General features: G+C 37.8%; 1 protein-coding gene across 8 annotated transcripts in view; it reads left to right on the forward strand.

Annotated features, from left to right (window-relative positions):
- The window catches only part of AUH (AU RNA binding methylglutaconyl-CoA hydratase), a 152,024-nt gene that overhangs the window by 34,126 nt on the left and 101,161 nt on the right, over window positions 1-16,737 (forward strand). For 6 of the 8 annotated variants that reach the window (XR_008509787.2, XM_063714276.1, XM_024252592.3 and 3 more), the window contains one exon: window positions 4,971-5,057. The exons of the other annotated variants lie outside the window; for them this stretch is intronic. Coding sequence is in view for 5 of the 6 variants with exons in the window: in XM_063714276.1 (XP_063570346.1) it covers window positions 4,971-5,057 (87 nt within the window). In the remaining variant the exon portion in view is untranslated. The remainder of the gene's footprint in view (window positions 1-4,970; window positions 5,058-16,737) is intronic. 8 annotated transcript variants of the gene reach the window in all.

The raw sequence follows: 16,737 nt of genomic DNA on the forward strand, positions 1-16,737 counted from the left end.
GAATTTACATATTTTAGTATGGACTATTCTAACACCTGAACGTAATGTGTTCTTTTATTTGGGATTTCTTTATTTCAGTAAGATTTTTCAGTTTTTGTGTCAAGGTCTTATGTTCCTTTTGTTAGATTTATTCTTTCACTTCTTGATTTTTGGATGTTTTGTAAGTGATATCTTTTCGAGATTTCACATTCAAATTTCTTTTGCTAGTATATAGAAATACAGTTGATTTTTGTATATTGAGCTTATATCCAGCAACCTTACTAAATTTACTTATTTTCATGGTTTGAAAATTCTATAGGCTATTCTTCATATACAGTTAAGTTATCTGCTAATAATGACAGTTTTATTATACCTTTCAATCCTTATAAGTCTTATTTTGGTCTTATCACACTCGCTAGTACATCTGTTACAGTGTTTAAAAGTGTTAGGGAACACCCTTGTCTCTTTTCTTGGTCCCTGGGAGGAAGCTTTTAGTAATTGACTATTAAAGATTATGTTAGCTATAGGTACTTTACAATTACTTTTTATTATAAAGATTCCCTTTTCTTCCTAACTTGCTAAGATAATTTAATCAGGAATGAGTGTTGATTTTTAGATATTACCAGAAAAGCACAAGTGATAAAAAATTTATAATTTTGATTAATTTTAATCAAAATTAAAATTTGTGCTTCAAAAATAACCAAGAAAGTGAAAGGCAAGACACAAAAATGAAGAAAATATTTGTAAATCATATATTTTAGAAAGGGCTTGTATCTAAGATATAACTTAGAACTCAATAAGGAGAAAACAAATTACCTGATTTTAAAAAAATGAGCAAGATTTGAATGGACATTTCACTAGAGCAGCTGTTTGAATGGCCAGTAAGCACATGAAAAGTGTTTAACCTCATTAGTCATTAGGGAAATGCAAATTAAAATCCTTATAGGTACCACTTCACACTCACTAGAATAGGTATAATAAAAAAGACAGACAATTGTTGGTGACTAGGAAAGCAGAGACCCTCATGCATTGCTGGTAGGAATGTGAAATGGTGCAGCCAACCTAGGCAAACAGTTTGGCAGGGTTTTTTTTTTTTTTTCTTTTCTCCAAGTTAAACAAAAATTTACAGTATGACCTAGCAATTCTACTTCTTTGTCTTTATCCAAGACAAATGAAAACATTTGTCCACACAAAAACTTGTAAGTGAATATCCATATCAGCATTAGTCATGTAGCCAAAAAGTAGGAATGATATGAATATCTGTCATCTGATGAAGGGATAAGCAAAACGTTTATATGTTCATACAGTGGAAGACTTCATGCTTATAACATGTATGAACCTGAAAAGCAAGCCATATGAAAGAAAACAGACAAAAGACCACATATTGTATGAATTTATTTATAGGAAATGTCCAGAAAAGACCAATTCTTAGGAACATAGGTTAGTGGTTACATGGTGCTGGGATGGGAACAGGGAGCAACTGCATATGGACATGAGAGATCTTTTTGTGATAATGGAAGTGTTCTAAGATCAGATTGAGGTGATGGTTATACAACTTTGTAAGTTTAGTAAAAATCCTTGAATTCTTTACTTACAGTGGCTGAACTCTATTTTATGTAAATTATTCTTCAGTGAAGATGTTAAGGAATGAATATTGAATTTTATCAAATACTTTTTCTGTAACTAATGAAAATGTATATGATTTTCACCTTTATTTCATTAATTTGGTGAGTCCCTTTAGTGGGCTCTCTTGTTTGTAGTTCCTTTTTCTCCAAGATCTTGGCCTCAAAGTTCTGGCTGAGCCCGTAGTCTTCACTGCCAGTGTTTGTCTCCCCACTTCCAGGAGATTACAGAGATTTCTGAGCTGCTGCTTCGTGCTACGGCTTTGTACCCTCTTTACCCGACCAGTTTATAACTCAGTGTATGTTTTGGGGGGAAAGCAGAGGCTTACCATAGTTTCCTTTCTCTGGCTTTCCAGCCTCTTACATCCTGGCTGCCTTAGTTGCTCAAGCAGCTGTCTTACATATTTTCTGCAGTGTTTCATGGAAGAATTGGTCTGATGATAACCTATTCCATCATAGCTAACAGTGGAAGTCTATGGGAGTTTTTTTAAGATGTCAGTATTATAGCATTGCTATATGCTGATGGAAACGCACCTCTAAGGAAGGGTAGTATTGATGCCAGCCAAGGAGAGAGCTTAAGTGCTGGAGTGAGTGATGTCCCCAAGGAGATTAGAAGGGGTTGAATCCAGTGCACAAGGGGATGGGATCCCTCATGATGTTACAGGATTCCTTTAGTGCCACTTTGCCAGCCAGAAATCTTTGCTGCCCCTGCCACCTCTGTCTGGGCCTTGCTTGGGCCCCCTGGCCTTACTCCACCCTCTTGGCCTGGCAGGTTGTGCTTGGCTCACACCCACTTGAATCCTGTGCCTGCCGCAGCTCCACACTCAGCTTGAGGCTGGACTGGGCATGCCATGAACGGCTTCCATGTCAGGCACTGGTGTCTAGACAAGGGGAATGTGGTGTCACCCAAAAACTCAGAGATACCAGCATTCATGGAGCCCCAAGCAGTGTTACAACTCTTGCTCGGGGAGTCCTGAGGTCTGGGACCCCAGAAATGTTGCAGGTCTTCACTCCCATAGCTTGGCTAGCAGGAGCGTGTTACAGCTCTTTTATTCCCGTTGCCCCCAGCTTGGCGAGCTGGCCAGGGGCATCACAGCCCTTTCATTCCTGTCGCCTGCAGCTCAGCAAGTTCCAGGTCCTTGTCCCGTGACCAAGAGGAATGAAGTGCGTGGACACCAGAGAGTGAGTAAGGCAGAGAAGAAGTTTATTGAGTGACATAAGGAAAGCTCTCAGCTGTGAGAGGGGACCCAAAGTGGGTAGCCACCTGAGAGGGTGAGTCTAGGGTTTTTATGGGTTAGAATGGAGGTGTGTGTGCTGATTTGTCCCTGGGTGGGCTTGGAAAAAGCACTGTTTGATTGGTTAAAAGGCATCATCCAGAAGGAACCAATCAAGAGAATGAGGGTAATATGGGGATAAAAGTTCTCTCTCTGTTTGTGGACTCTCTCGAACCAGCAGCTCGGTTTTTAGACTTTAAACTGTCGGTGGCTTGAAGGTTGGGTTTCACTGGGGACACATCCCTGTCTGCTGGGGAATTTGTCTGTCTCCTGTCACTCTCAATGAGTTAGTTCATTCATAGTAACAGGAGGCAGGGTGGAGTATATAAGTTCAAGTCCTGGGTGGATAGCTTTGGTGGTAAGTACTAGTAGAATGTCTTTTCTGGCTTTTCATAGGATTGATAGGAGGTTTTAAGATTCGTGGAGAGGGAAGTTGTGAAGTGGTCTATATGTGAGTAGGCTAGTGAATGAACTCAGGAAATACAGTAGGATTGCTGGGCAGCAGAATGGCCCACTTGAGATGAGTGGTCATAAATGTAAAATATTTAAATTTAAGAAGTAATGGAACTGAGAAATACTGGGCCTCAAAGAAGAGTTTGGCACCGAGTTAAGCCAGTTATTTGTTTTTGGTTCTGCCAACATTTTTCTTTGTTACATATTAATTCTTCATGGAAAAATTAATTACGAAGACATGTATCAGGCATTCCAAAACATTTAAAGACTTGCATATTTAGCACCCACCATCAAACCTAAGCAATACAATATTACAAATAAAATTGAAGTCCTCCATGTACCCATTGCCAGTCATACTCCAGTCCCCAAAACCACCAATTGAATTTATCATTTCTGTGTGTTTTATATCCCTGAATAGCATTATTGTTTTTAAAATTTGTGTTCATTATCCTGTGTATCTTTCTGTAATTAATACTTTTTCAATAATATTATTCATTAGATTTATCTGTATTTACTCTTAATTCTTTCACATTTATGCTATACAGGTAACATTCTATTTATAATTATATCCTTGTTTTATTAATTCTCCTATGGATGGATATTTAGGTTATATCCATTTTTTTGCTAGTCTTTGTATGCTCCCTTGAATTTTATTAGACATATTTTCTTGGGTATGTGAGAGATTTTCTAGGGTATACATTCTAAGATCTGATGGATGCTAGGATATGTGCTTTGTCAACTGAGGTTCGCACTCCCCCTGGAAGTGTGTGAGATCAGAATGCCCCTGCCCTAGCCCTTACTTATGATATTATGTATCATCATGATTGATTTGTAATAGACTAATAAGGGTAAATAGCTGAGTGTATGCCTTCTATACTGTAATTTTACTTTGTTGTTCGTCTGTTTGTTTAATTGGGGACCCATCTTTTTTCAGATTGTTAATTTTGCTAAAGATCTTCTTTGTTCTCAGAGTTAATTATCCCTTAAGGAGTTCCATGTGTTTATTTTTCTCGGTTCCAAAGTTACGATTCTGTGCTAAAGTCATAATTATGAAATCATCAGTTTGTTCATACTTTAAATCTATGCTTCTCCCATGTGGTTGACAGTCCCCAAGGCAGGCATCCATGAAGTCAAAAGGACTGACCAAAGTGTAATCTGCCCTTTGTACTGGGTTGGCATTGGTGCTAATACACTGCAAAAGCAGTGGTGGATAAACTGACAGCACCTTGCAAAGAAGCAAGGTGGTGTCACCAATTTGTCATTATTTATGTTAACATTAATGGGTTCATTTGTATTTTTAAATGAATAAACATTTAAACAATTTCTTAGTTTTGATTTCTAATAGAGTAACTATAGATCAGTAAATGCCAACTATAGTGTCTTCCTTTAAGAGCATGAAGGGGCCTGAGACTGGAAAGCTGGAGAAGCACCGCTTTAAGCACATGGTAGACGTATGAATAGACAAATACTTTATTCTTGCTGAACATGGTCATTGGGAAGGAAAACTGAGGTAATGTCATTCTATTAAAAGACGAATTAGGCTGATCTTGAAGTTGCATACTAATCTTAAGTAAATTTTCAATTCTTTGCCTTAAAATTTTGTTTACAACTAGATTATATTTGTAAATAAAATACTTTGCAGGTGCTGACCTTAAGGAAAGAGCCAAAATGAGTTCCAGTGAAGTTGGTCCTTTTGTCTCCAAAATACGAGCAGTGATTAACGATATTGGTAAGCACTATTAAATTCTTCTTTCAGCATGCTGAAGGAGTTTTTTTTTTGTTGTTTGTTTTTGAGACGGAGTTCACTCTTGTTGCCCAGGCTGGAGTGCAATGGCACTATCTTGGCTCACTGCAACCTCCGCCTCCCGGGTTCAAGCGCTTCTCCTGCCTCAGCCTCCCGAGTAGCTGGGATTACAGGCATGCACCACCATGCCCGGCTAATTTTGTATTTTTAGTAGAGACAAGGTTTCTCCATATTGGTCAGGCTGGTCTTGAACTCCCGACCTCAGGTGATCCACCCACCTCGGCCTCCCAAAGTGCTGGGATTACAGGCGTGAGCCACCATGCCCAGCCGGTTGAAGGGGTTCTTAAATGTCACATTTAAAAAGTTACACATTATATATAAGCATTGGTTAAATATTTATATAATTAGATAATCATGACCTATAGCTGTTTTTTAACATGGCACTTAATATATTTAATTTGAAAAATTATGTAAAATATTTAATAATTACAGATGTCTTATGTATGATAAAATATGAAGGTATTTATTAGACAACAATAATAATTTGCCATAAGCCTTTGACTTACAATATCTATATTTAACTATACATGCAAACATATGTTTGGGATTCCTTTGTTTTTTAAATATACAGGATCATACTTTTTTAAGACTTACAGTAACTATCAATTTATTTTATTTTATTTTTAATTTACTGCTGTATATTAATCCAGTCTTATCCAAAATTTTATATTATTTCTTCATTAATGAACTTTTTTTTCCTCTGTTTATGTTATTTATAATAAGGTAGTGAATACCCTTGTACTTAAGCATAGATTCTTAAACAGGGAATCGCTGTTCCAGTTATCATTTGTCCATTTTATATTTTAGTATTAATAAATTCTACAAAATTATATTCCCATCGGTTAAAGACAGTATGTTTCCTCATATTCCTGCCAGCATATAATGTTGCTATTTTTGAAGTTTGCCTAGGTTAAAAAAAAAAAAATCAACATTTTAATTTGTATTGCCCCAGATGCTTATGTGATGTTTTATCTTTTCAAATGAGATTTGGCTTGCTTTTTTTTTTTTTTTAATTTGGTTTTAGTTTTTTTTTTTTTAATTTTTGATTTTTTCTAGAGACAGGGTCTCACTTTATCACCCAGCCTGGAATGCAGTGGCATGATAATAGCTCACTGTAACCTCCAACTCCTGGGCTCAAGAGATCCTCCTGCCTCAGCCTCCTAAGTAGTTAGGACTACAGATGTGAACCATCAGGCCTGGCTGATTTTTAATTTTCTTGTAGAGATGGGGGGTCTCACTGTGATTCCCAGGCTGATCTTGAACTCCTGCCTCAAGCGATGCTCCTCCCTCCTCTTCCCACAGTGTTGGGATTACATGCATGAGCCACATTGCTCAGCCTTTTCTTCATTCGTAAATTGCCTTTTCACGTCCTTCATCCGCCTTTTATAGGATTATTTAATAACTACTTGTTTATTTAAAAGGCATTTTTATATTCTTTGTGTTTAAATGTGTTATAGATATTGTCCTCTAATGTGCTTAATTTGATTCCAGTATCTTTAAATTTAAAGCTTTTAATATCTAGATGATGCTAGGTTCCCTTTATTATTCTTTTTCCTTGAAGGTTTTCTCTGTTGATTCTCGCACATCAGTTTTTCCAAATGAATTAAGAATTATTTTTTAAGGCAAAGGGGAAAAATTTCTGTATTGCAACTGTGATTGGAATTTTATAAATTTTGTTAAGAAAATTTTGACATTTTTATGATAGTAAATCTTTCTATCCATAGTGTGCATGGCTCTTATTTTCTGGGGTCATTCATTTTTTTAATGTCTTTCAAGGAAGTTTTATACTTTTCTTGGTCTTATATCTTTTTTTCCCCTCAAATATATTCCTAGCTATTTTATAGCATTTATTCCTTTGAATGAGACCCTCCCCTTGTTTCTGTTGTAGTCTTGTTATTATAGTCTGTAGGAAAGTTATTAACTTTTTTTTTTGAGCCGGAGTCTCGCTCTATCACCAGGCTGGAGTGCAGTGGCACAATCTCAGCTCACTGCAACCTCTGCATCCCAGGTTCAAGCGATTCTCCTGCTCAGCCTCTCAAGTAGCTGAGACTACAGGCACGTGTCACCATGCCCAGCTAATTTTTGTATTTTTAGTAGAGATGGGGTTTCACCATGTTGGCCAGGATGGTCTTGATCTCTTGACCTCGTGATCCACCTGCCTTAGCCTCCCAAAGTGCTGGGATTACAGGCGGGAGCCACCACGCCTTGCCAAAAGTTAATAACTTTTATGTGCTTATTTTATATCATGTCAGCTGGATAATTACTTGTGTTAATTCTTCTTTAATTTTCTTGTGTTTTCAATTGAAAAGTACAATATAGATAATTACCTATAAGTAATGCAGTTTTTATCTCCTCCCCCAACATTTTAACCTTACATATTCATATTTTTTCATATTGGTTCAGGCCCTCATAGAGTATTCATTTGTTAAGGTGAGCGTGATCATCGTTATCTTTCTTTGACTTTGGTGGGTGCCTTTAATATTTTGCCAGTAATTATGATATTCAGGCAGTTCTCTTCTATTTCAACTTGTTAGGAGATTATTTCTGTTTTTAATCAAGAATAAGTGTTAAAGTTTGTCAAATGCTTTTAAAATATGCATCAGGATTATAATTGATGTATGTTAGCATTTGCCTTATTTAGCCTTTATTATACTGAGTTATGTTAATAGCTTTACTGATGCTGTGGTGGCCATACATTACTAGAATAAGCCCTGCCTGGTCATTGTGGTTAGGGGTGCTGTTGGTTTTTAATATATATTGCTGGATTCAATAAAATGCTTTTGGTAGAATCATAAAGCAGATTGAGCTTTTAATTTTGTTTTGTGTTATTCTTTTTTGGTTTGGTGTGAATGTTATTTGCCTTCATAGAATGAGGTGAAAAGCTTTCCATGTTTTTCTATGCTATATACAGAACAAATCATGTTACTTGAAAGAATTGCAGAATTTGCCCATTTGACACCTTTTTGCATCTTGTGTGGTTTTGTTACTGTTTTCTCACTTTCTTAGAATTAAAATTTAAAAAATACATGTTTTGATTTCTATAATGTCTTTGGCTTAGCTGTCTATTCTGCCTCTTCTCATTCTGTGCTGGTATTGTCTTAGGCCCTGCTTCTCTCCCCAGCTTCAGCCTCATGTTTATGTACCTTCTGACACAGAGCATGAACTTTGTTTAGAAGTTGGTCAGAGAGCTTAATTTTAGAAGTAAAAGTTGATGCTACCTGTAAGTTTATATATATGCAAAGGGGTGGCTGAGATTGGTTTCGTTGTTCAGATTACCTTGATGTTTGTTCCAGAGTGTCTTTCTGTTCTGTGGATTCTGAAATTGGGATTTTTCTGGAACTCTTTCTGTCTTTGCAATGTCATTTTCTTTTTTGTGATTGTAGCTATAGCTTTTCTTTTCTGGGCTAATTCTTATCTCCATTTTTTTCTTGGGAGTTCCTCCATATTTATTAATGATACTTTTTATTATAACATTACAGTAGACTTACTGTGATGATTCCAGAGATTTTGAAGGACATGTGGAAACTAAGTATCTTAATAGTATCTTAATAGAATCCACTCATTTAATATGTTAAAAATCACAGGCAGGGAGACTTTATCTTGAAGGGTCATATAGTAAATATTGTAGGTTTTATGGTGCCATATGGTCTCTGTTGCAGCTATACAACTCTGACTTTATAGTATGAAAGCAACCATAGATGATGTATCAACAAATGTGTGTGGCTCTGTTCCAATACAGCTTTATTTATGCATACCCAAATTTGAATTTCATTTGATTTTTATGCATTTTGAAACAATTTTTTATTTTGATTTTTTTCCCCAGGCATTTAAAAATGTAAAAACCATTCTTAGCTCACAGGTTGTACTAAAACAGGCAGTGGGTCTGATTTTCCTTTGAATGTCATGTGTCTTCTATCTTCATTTTTCCTGTTGCTTGGAATTAATTCCTCTATTTTTATTTATTCAAGAAATCTCACTTCAGTTCTAATTTGAACAACTTGATGCATGCTTGGCTCATACATTTTTCATTGGGTCTTGCTTTTTGGAGACATAAAGCTTTTAATTTTAAGGTCTTTGCTTTGATAGGGAGTTCAAAATATTGCATCTGGGGGTTTTGTATTCTTGATAAAATTCCAAGAAAACAAAACAAAAACCAAAGATAAGTTCATCCAATCTTAAAAAAATGTAAAGAGAAAAAATAGCATAAACTTAGAACATATTGAATAGTAAGATGTTGAAATAAGTCCAGTACTCACTATTAATGTTAGTTGATTAAACTTTGCTGTTTAAAGACATAGATGTTCAGATTTGACTAAATAATTGACATCAGCTGAATATTGTTAATAATAGCCACATTTGGGGTACCTCTTTTTGTACCTGAAGATTACTAGCCAAAAACAGATATATTAGTATTGATATTGGTCAAAATACATTTCAAAATAAAAAGCATTACTAGAGAGAGAGTTGCTGCATGTGATAAAAGGTTCAATTTTTCAAGAAACATACCCTTAAACTTGTATGCACTTAAAAACAAAAGTCTCAAGATACACAAATAAAATGATATGGATAAATTGGTAATTTATCATCACTGACAAAATTATCAACCCATCTCCCTCAATTTATCATGAGGTCAAAAAGACAAAAGTTAATAAAAATTTTTCAATGATTTGAACAACATAATTATCAAGTTTGGTTTAATAGACTCAACCCCAACTTATGTATTCTCGTGAACACAAGAAATGTTTAAAAATATGGGTCATGTGCAGGGCCCTAAGGTCTCTGTTAAATTTCAGAAAATTGATGTATAGAGACCATATTTTCTGTCCATGGTGGAATTAAGTTATGTTAAAAGAAAAACTTTAGCCAAATTAAGTTTAAAGGAGTTTAATAGACCAGTGAACGATTTATGAATCGGGCAGTCCCCACAATCACAGTACATTCAGAGAGACTCCAGGGATGCCTTGTGGTCAGAACAAATTTATAGACAAAAAAGAAGGAAGTGACATACAGAAATCAGAAGCGAGGTACAGAAACAGCTGGATTGGTTACAGCTCAGCATTTGTCTTATTTTAACACAGTTTGAACACTGGGCAGTGTATGAGTGGTTGAAGTATGGCTGCTGGGATTGGCCAAGCCTCAGCTACTGTTACAGGACATACTCCTAAGTTAGGTTTTCTGTCTTTTCTACCTATTAAGTTAGGTTGCAGTTCCTCCACAAGTATAGAAGTACAGAGTCTTTCTAAGGCCGTATTTAGTTTGCTTTAACAATTAGAGACAAGATATCCATACGTACAGATTCTAAAACCGTATATTTGTAAACTGAGAATACTGAACAGCTCATGGGTCAAAGAAGAAACTATAATGGAAAAGAATACTAAAACTGAATGATTATACAATTACCATATGTCCAAATATATGAGATTTGATTAAAGTGATACTGTTAGCTGTGATGTATCCATGTCATGCAGCACAAGTATGTTAGCATCAGTGAATCTGCACGGGTCTGTAGCAATCTCAGTTCTTGCCTCCTCAGAAGAAAGAATTCGACCCAGGGGCATAAGGCTGGAGGAGAGACTGGGGCAAGTTTTAGAGCAGGAGTGAAAGTTTGTTAAAGAGCTCTAGAGCAGGAAGGAGAGGAACTTGCACAAGGGTCAAGTAGACGACTTGAGAGATCAGGCGTACCATTTGACCTTTTGAATTGGGGTTTTATATGTTAGCATTCTTCTGGGGTCTTCCGTTGCTTCTCCTGTGATTCTTCCCTTGGGGTGGGCTGTCTGCATGCGCAGTGGCCTGCCAGCCCTTGGGAGGGGCTGCACGTGCAGTGTGTTTACTAAGTTGTAGGCCTGCCTACTTGAGGCGCTTTCCCCCTTTGCAGTCCTGTGTTCCTAGAGGGAGGTCATCCGCCATTTTGCCTCTCAGTGCTCATGCTCAAGTGCACTTGCCCAGCTCCTGAGATCTTATCAGGAAGCTGCTGATCACCAGTTTCAGGTATTTCTATCTGGAAATACCTGATATTTCCAGGAGACTGCCTTTCTCTGGTGCTGGCTGTGACCAATTATTATTTTAGAGAGACAGTTAACAGCCGCCTGACAATTATATGGTCACCTGACATTCCTGGTGTGTGTATTTTGTGGGGAGCCCTCTCCAACTCTGCTCGTGTCTGATTAGCTACCTACTGTAACAGTACTTGAGGGGAATTTACAACATTAAATCCATCAGTTAGCAAGGAGATGTCATTGATGATAAATAGCTAAGCATTACCTTAAAAAGATTTTTAAAAGTTTTAAGTTCAAAGATTGTTGAACTAAAGCAACAATACAAGGATCAGAAATGAGTAAAATGGAAGACAGAGATGCAGTACATATGGTCAACACAAGGCCGTGCTCTTTACAGTGGAGTAAAAAGTGTTTTAACAATATGTATTACAAATGAAAAAAGGTGTAATTATAGATACAGGAGAGATTATAAAGATAATAAAAAAATACTGGGAAAAAACTTTATGCAAATAAATATGAAACTTCTGTCTCAAGAAGAAATCGTGGGCTGGAATAGTCATGTAACCAAAAGAGGGTCCAACTTCTCGCCGCTTGTAGAAAGAAGCCAAAATAACAAGAGTGAGGTATGATAAAGAGTGTGAATTTTATTAATTGTTGCCAGCAGTGGGGAAAGTGGACAGAATCCTTTCCCAAAACTGCCACTTTCCAATTTCTGGAGAGTGCAGGGGTTTAAGAAGAGGGGTTTGGAATGCAGGAGAGGCAAGGGAGCTGGAGGTGCCCCATGGCATGACTTGATCCTATGGCTTATCCTGAGTTATTGTTCCATCTGGTGAAGGGGCCAGCACCATCTTGGGCCCAACCAGGGCAAATCAGTCGCAGTCAATCTTGCTGTCAGTCTCTAGCCGGGAGTAACTCTGGCCTTGAAGTAATATCCTGCTAGGGAGAGAATTCTGGAGGTGCCTGGTTTGCATCAGGATTTGGCCCCTGAAGCTTCTAAGGAAACATATGACCAGATAAGTGAGCATGGTGTGAGCTTAACAAGCGTCCAGGTAAATACATGTGCATCAGGCATGAAAGCATAAGGTGGGAAAGGGAGGGGAGTGGAGTTTTAAAGCACATTCCAAGGCTGTATTTAAAGACAAAAGAAAACACATCTGTAGTTTGTCTCAAAGCTGTGTCTTGAGACTGGGATGAAAAGAGGAAAGGAAAAAAAAATTTAAAAAGCAGTTTGAAGCTAAGCTGCTTGGTTACAGTCATATAATCACTGAAGTGATCAAACCAGTTCTTATAGTAAACTTTTTCACAGAGAAAGCACCAGACCCAGTTTTTTGATGATAGAGATTTACTTTTAAGATGTTTTACCCAATGCATAAGGAACAGATTCTTACAATCTTTTAAAGATAGTTCACAGGATAGTAAAATGAGAGTTTACTCCTAACTCATTATTTCAGACTAGTGTAATCTTTATACCTAAATCCGAGAGAAACAATGGAAGAAAAGAATAGGAGGAGACAGCCTCACTTGTGAGCATACATGAAATCCAGCAGGTTGTAACAAAAGACCAAATTGGGCTTTCCCAGGAAGGCAATGGTGGTTTCCACTGGAAAATATTAAATTTTAACTCATGATGTTAGCCAATGAAAATAAAATCATATGTGTATCTCAGTAGATTGAGGAAAAAGCATTTGAGAAATATCAACATGTATTCATGGAAAATGTTCTCAGCAAACTAGGAATAGAAGGAAACTTCCTCAGCCTGATGAAAGGTATCTCTTTCTTAATAATAAAATACTAGAAGTCATCTCCTAAAATCAGGAACAAGGCAAGAGGACCCACTGTCACCACCTCTGTTCTATATTATTCTGTAAATCCTGGTTTCTGTAGTAGGCAGGAAACAACAATAAATAAGGACCGAAAAAGAAATAACAGAGTCCTTCTCATGTGGTATGGCTGTCTCCATCAAAAAGCTAAAAGAAACAATAAATTATTAGAAATAAGAGTGTCACAAGATGGCTGGAAATGAGATCCATATTCAAAATAATCAATTGCCTTACTTTATACCAACAACAGACAAAAGATGTCAAGTAAGGATACCCTGGAAAGTAGGAACAAAAATGAGTCTTAGGAATACATGTAGCATATTTGGAGAAATTATAAAACTTTATTGTAAGATGTTTAAAAAAATAAATGGAGACAAATTATCCTCTTGAATAGGAAGATTTAGTATTAAAAAGATGATTTTCACAAATGGTGTAATTCAGTGTAATTACAACTAGATTCTCAGTATTGATTTTGTGAGGGACTTGATGAGCAAAAAGAGACCCCCAAATAGCCAAACACTCATAAAGAAGAAAATGAAACGTCTTGCCATTTCAGCACTCAAGATTTATTATAATGACATAGAAATGAAGATGGTGTATTATTGGCTTTCGGATAGATAAGTATACCATTGGGTTGAAATATAGAATCCCCAAAAAGACCACCCAAGTGGGGAAGCTGATATGTGACAGAGGTGGCATTGCAGATCGCTGCGGAATGGCAAACAATATGTTTAGAAGTGGAAACTAAAACTTTAATGATCTTAACAGAGAGAAGAGTTTCTTAAAACATAAAATATGACACATAAAACGGTGATCAATTTTACCAAATTAAACTTAAGAACATCACTTCATGAAAAGATACTGTAAATAAAGTAGAAAGAAAAGACACAGACTGGGAGAAAATACTTGAAACACATAGTTGCCAAAGGATTCGTGTATGCATTGATAAGTACATACAGGAATCAATACATGCATACGTATGCACAGCCTTGAAGTCAGCAAGAGGACATGACGGAAAAACATTTCACACAGAGGTAGAGGAGTGAGGGTAGACATAGGAAAAGATGGTCAGCCACAGTAGTAGTCATAGACCTGCAGTTAAGACCACAGTGGGATGCCGTTTTACATCCACCAGATTAGCCAAAAATTCTTAAGCCAGGTCTTACTAAGAGTGAGTTAAGTGGATTACCAGGCAGGAAGATTTATACTTCTAGTGGGAGCTGAACTGGTGTAACTGCTTAGGAAAAGTATTTTATATTGTCTTTCAAATTTAAATATCCACATTCCATAAGACTCGGTAGTTCACTTTTTAAGGGGTATTTACATAGAGGGATAACTTAAAGACTGTTTTTATTGGACCTGTAGTAAGAAATATATCTGCACTCTGGCCCAGTAAACACATAGGAGTGGGAGAGTATCAAAAGTTATGGTTCTTCTGTCTACACTCTAGTTTGATACTACCCTATGTCATTTAAAAAAATTCCTCCTCTTGACTAGCTCATGAATGGGTTGCTACTTGGATTTGAAACTACATTGTTCTGCAGACATTTTGCATATGTGTCCTAGGGACACTTACATTGTTAACACCAAAAAGCTGAAAAACAACCAAATTTCTATGACAGGAGAATGGAAAAATGTTTTGGTATATTTATACAATTGGATAGTAGAAAGCAGTGTACATAAATGAATAATACATGTACCAATATGGATAAATCTTTGAAACATAATGTTGATTTGAAAGTATGACTTATTTTTTATAAAACTAATAGCATTCAAAGCTAAACAGTTTGTGTTTAGGGACGTGTAAGTGTGTAATAAAATCACATATACACACACACACACACACAGACTTTACAAGGATGGTTATCTTTGGTTTGGAATTCAGGTGGAAGGATAGTTGAAGAGCTCAGTGGCAGACAGGTGTTAGTTCTGACCTAGATCTAGCTTTGAGTGGTGATTGTGTTGGAGTTTGTTATGATTATGCTTTATTACATGTATATGAATATATTCTTTACATGTGCCAAGTAAGACCAATTTTTAGAAGATTCATCTATCTTGAAACCTGTGGACATTTCTTATGTTATTTACTGTTTTTTTTTTTTCTTTCTTACTGTCAGCTGAAGAATGACAAGGTTCATAACTTTAGAAAGGAGAGCTTTATGTCTCATAAAGGGTTACAACCTGCAAGGTTGCTATGCCCACACTCTGGGAAGCACAGCCTCTGGCCAGAATCCAGAAACTGGTACTTGGAAGGTGGGGTAAAGGGAGCAGGAATGTATGCTGAGCAGGGTGGCCAGGTATACATAGTCAGTAAGCTGCAGGAGGAGTCATGAATATTTATGAAAGGAGAAACAGGCACATGCACATTTGAGTTTCAGGCCTTTCCGTGGGACCCATGTTTAACAAATGACAGCCAGAGCATGATCTGAGGGTGGAGTCTTGGGACCTCTGCTGTCAAAAGATGAAACGGAGGGCTGGGCGCGGTGGCTCATGCCTGTAATCCCAGCACTTTTCGAGGCCAAGGCGGGCAGATCACCTGAGGTCAGGAGTTCGAGACCAGCCTGGCCAACGTGGTGAAACCCTGTCTCTACTAAAAAAATACAAAAATTAGCTGGACGTGGTGGTGCACACCTGTAATCCTAGCCTGTAGTGCCAGCTACTAGGGAGGCTGAGGCACGAGAATCGCTTGAACCTGGGAGGTGGAAGTTGCAGTGAGCTGAGATCATGCCACTGCACTCCAGTCTGGGTGACAGAGCGAGACTCCGTCTCAAAAAAGAAGCAGCAGATGACACGAAAACCCTCATTGCGCCTCTTCTGTAGACGGGCCAGAACCACCCTGTGGTTGGTAGTCTCTTTATCAGGAAGAAATGCTGGTTGGTTGTTTTGACAGAACCGCAGAAGGGCGGGGCAGCATTCAGGCTGTTGGTTGAAATCAGCAGTGGCATCTTGGAAGGGCTGGTTTATCTTTAGCCCGTTAGAAGAAAGCCTAATGGCAGCTATTGAGGGAGATGGTCTGACCTCCCATCACATCATAGCTGGGAATTCAGCCTCTGAGATTTCTCTGTGGTCCCCTTGGCCAAAAGAATCAGTTCAGTTGGTTGAGGGGCTTAGAATTTTTTTTTTTTAATTTCTCATTATTTTCAAGGAAAGCCAAGATTTTACATTTCTAGAAAAATAGCTCTTGGGCTTTTGGTTTTAAGGTGTTTTTTTTGTTTGTTTGTTTGTTTTTTTTTCTTTAAGAGAGGGTCTCCCTGTGTCGCCCAGGCTGGAGTGCAGTGGTGCGATCTCAGCTGTTTGTAGCCTCGACCTCTGGGGCTCAAGTGATCCTCCCACCTCAGCCTCCTGAGTAGCAGGGATGGGCTCTACCACGCCCAGCTAAGTTTTGTGTTGTTTCATCATGTTTCCAGACTGGTTTCGAACTCCTCGACTCAAGTGATCCTTCTGCCTTGGCCTCCCGAATTGCTAGGATTACAGGCATGAACCACTGTTCCTGGCCCCCTACCTTAAAACTTTTCTTGAAACTTTTTCTCTTTGATGGGAGAGAAAATCCTTTTGCATGTCTAACAAAATGCGTTTATGGCCAGGCACAGTGGCTCATGCCTGTAATCCTAACACTTTGGGAGCCTGAGGCCGGTGGATCACCTGAGGTCAGGAGTTTGAGACCAGCCTGGCCAACGTGGTGAACCCCCATCTCACTTGAAATACAGAAATTAGCCAGGCGTGGTGGCATGTGCCTGTAATACCAGCTACTCAGGAGGCTGAGGCACGAGCATCACTTGAACTTGGGAG

This window comes from Pongo abelii, chromosome 13 (assembly GCF_028885655.2).
Source record: "Pongo abelii isolate AG06213 chromosome 13, NHGRI_mPonAbe1-v2.0_pri, whole genome shotgun sequence".
In the NCBI taxonomy this organism is placed as follows: Eukaryota; Metazoa; Chordata; class Mammalia; order Primates; family Hominidae; genus Pongo; species Pongo abelii.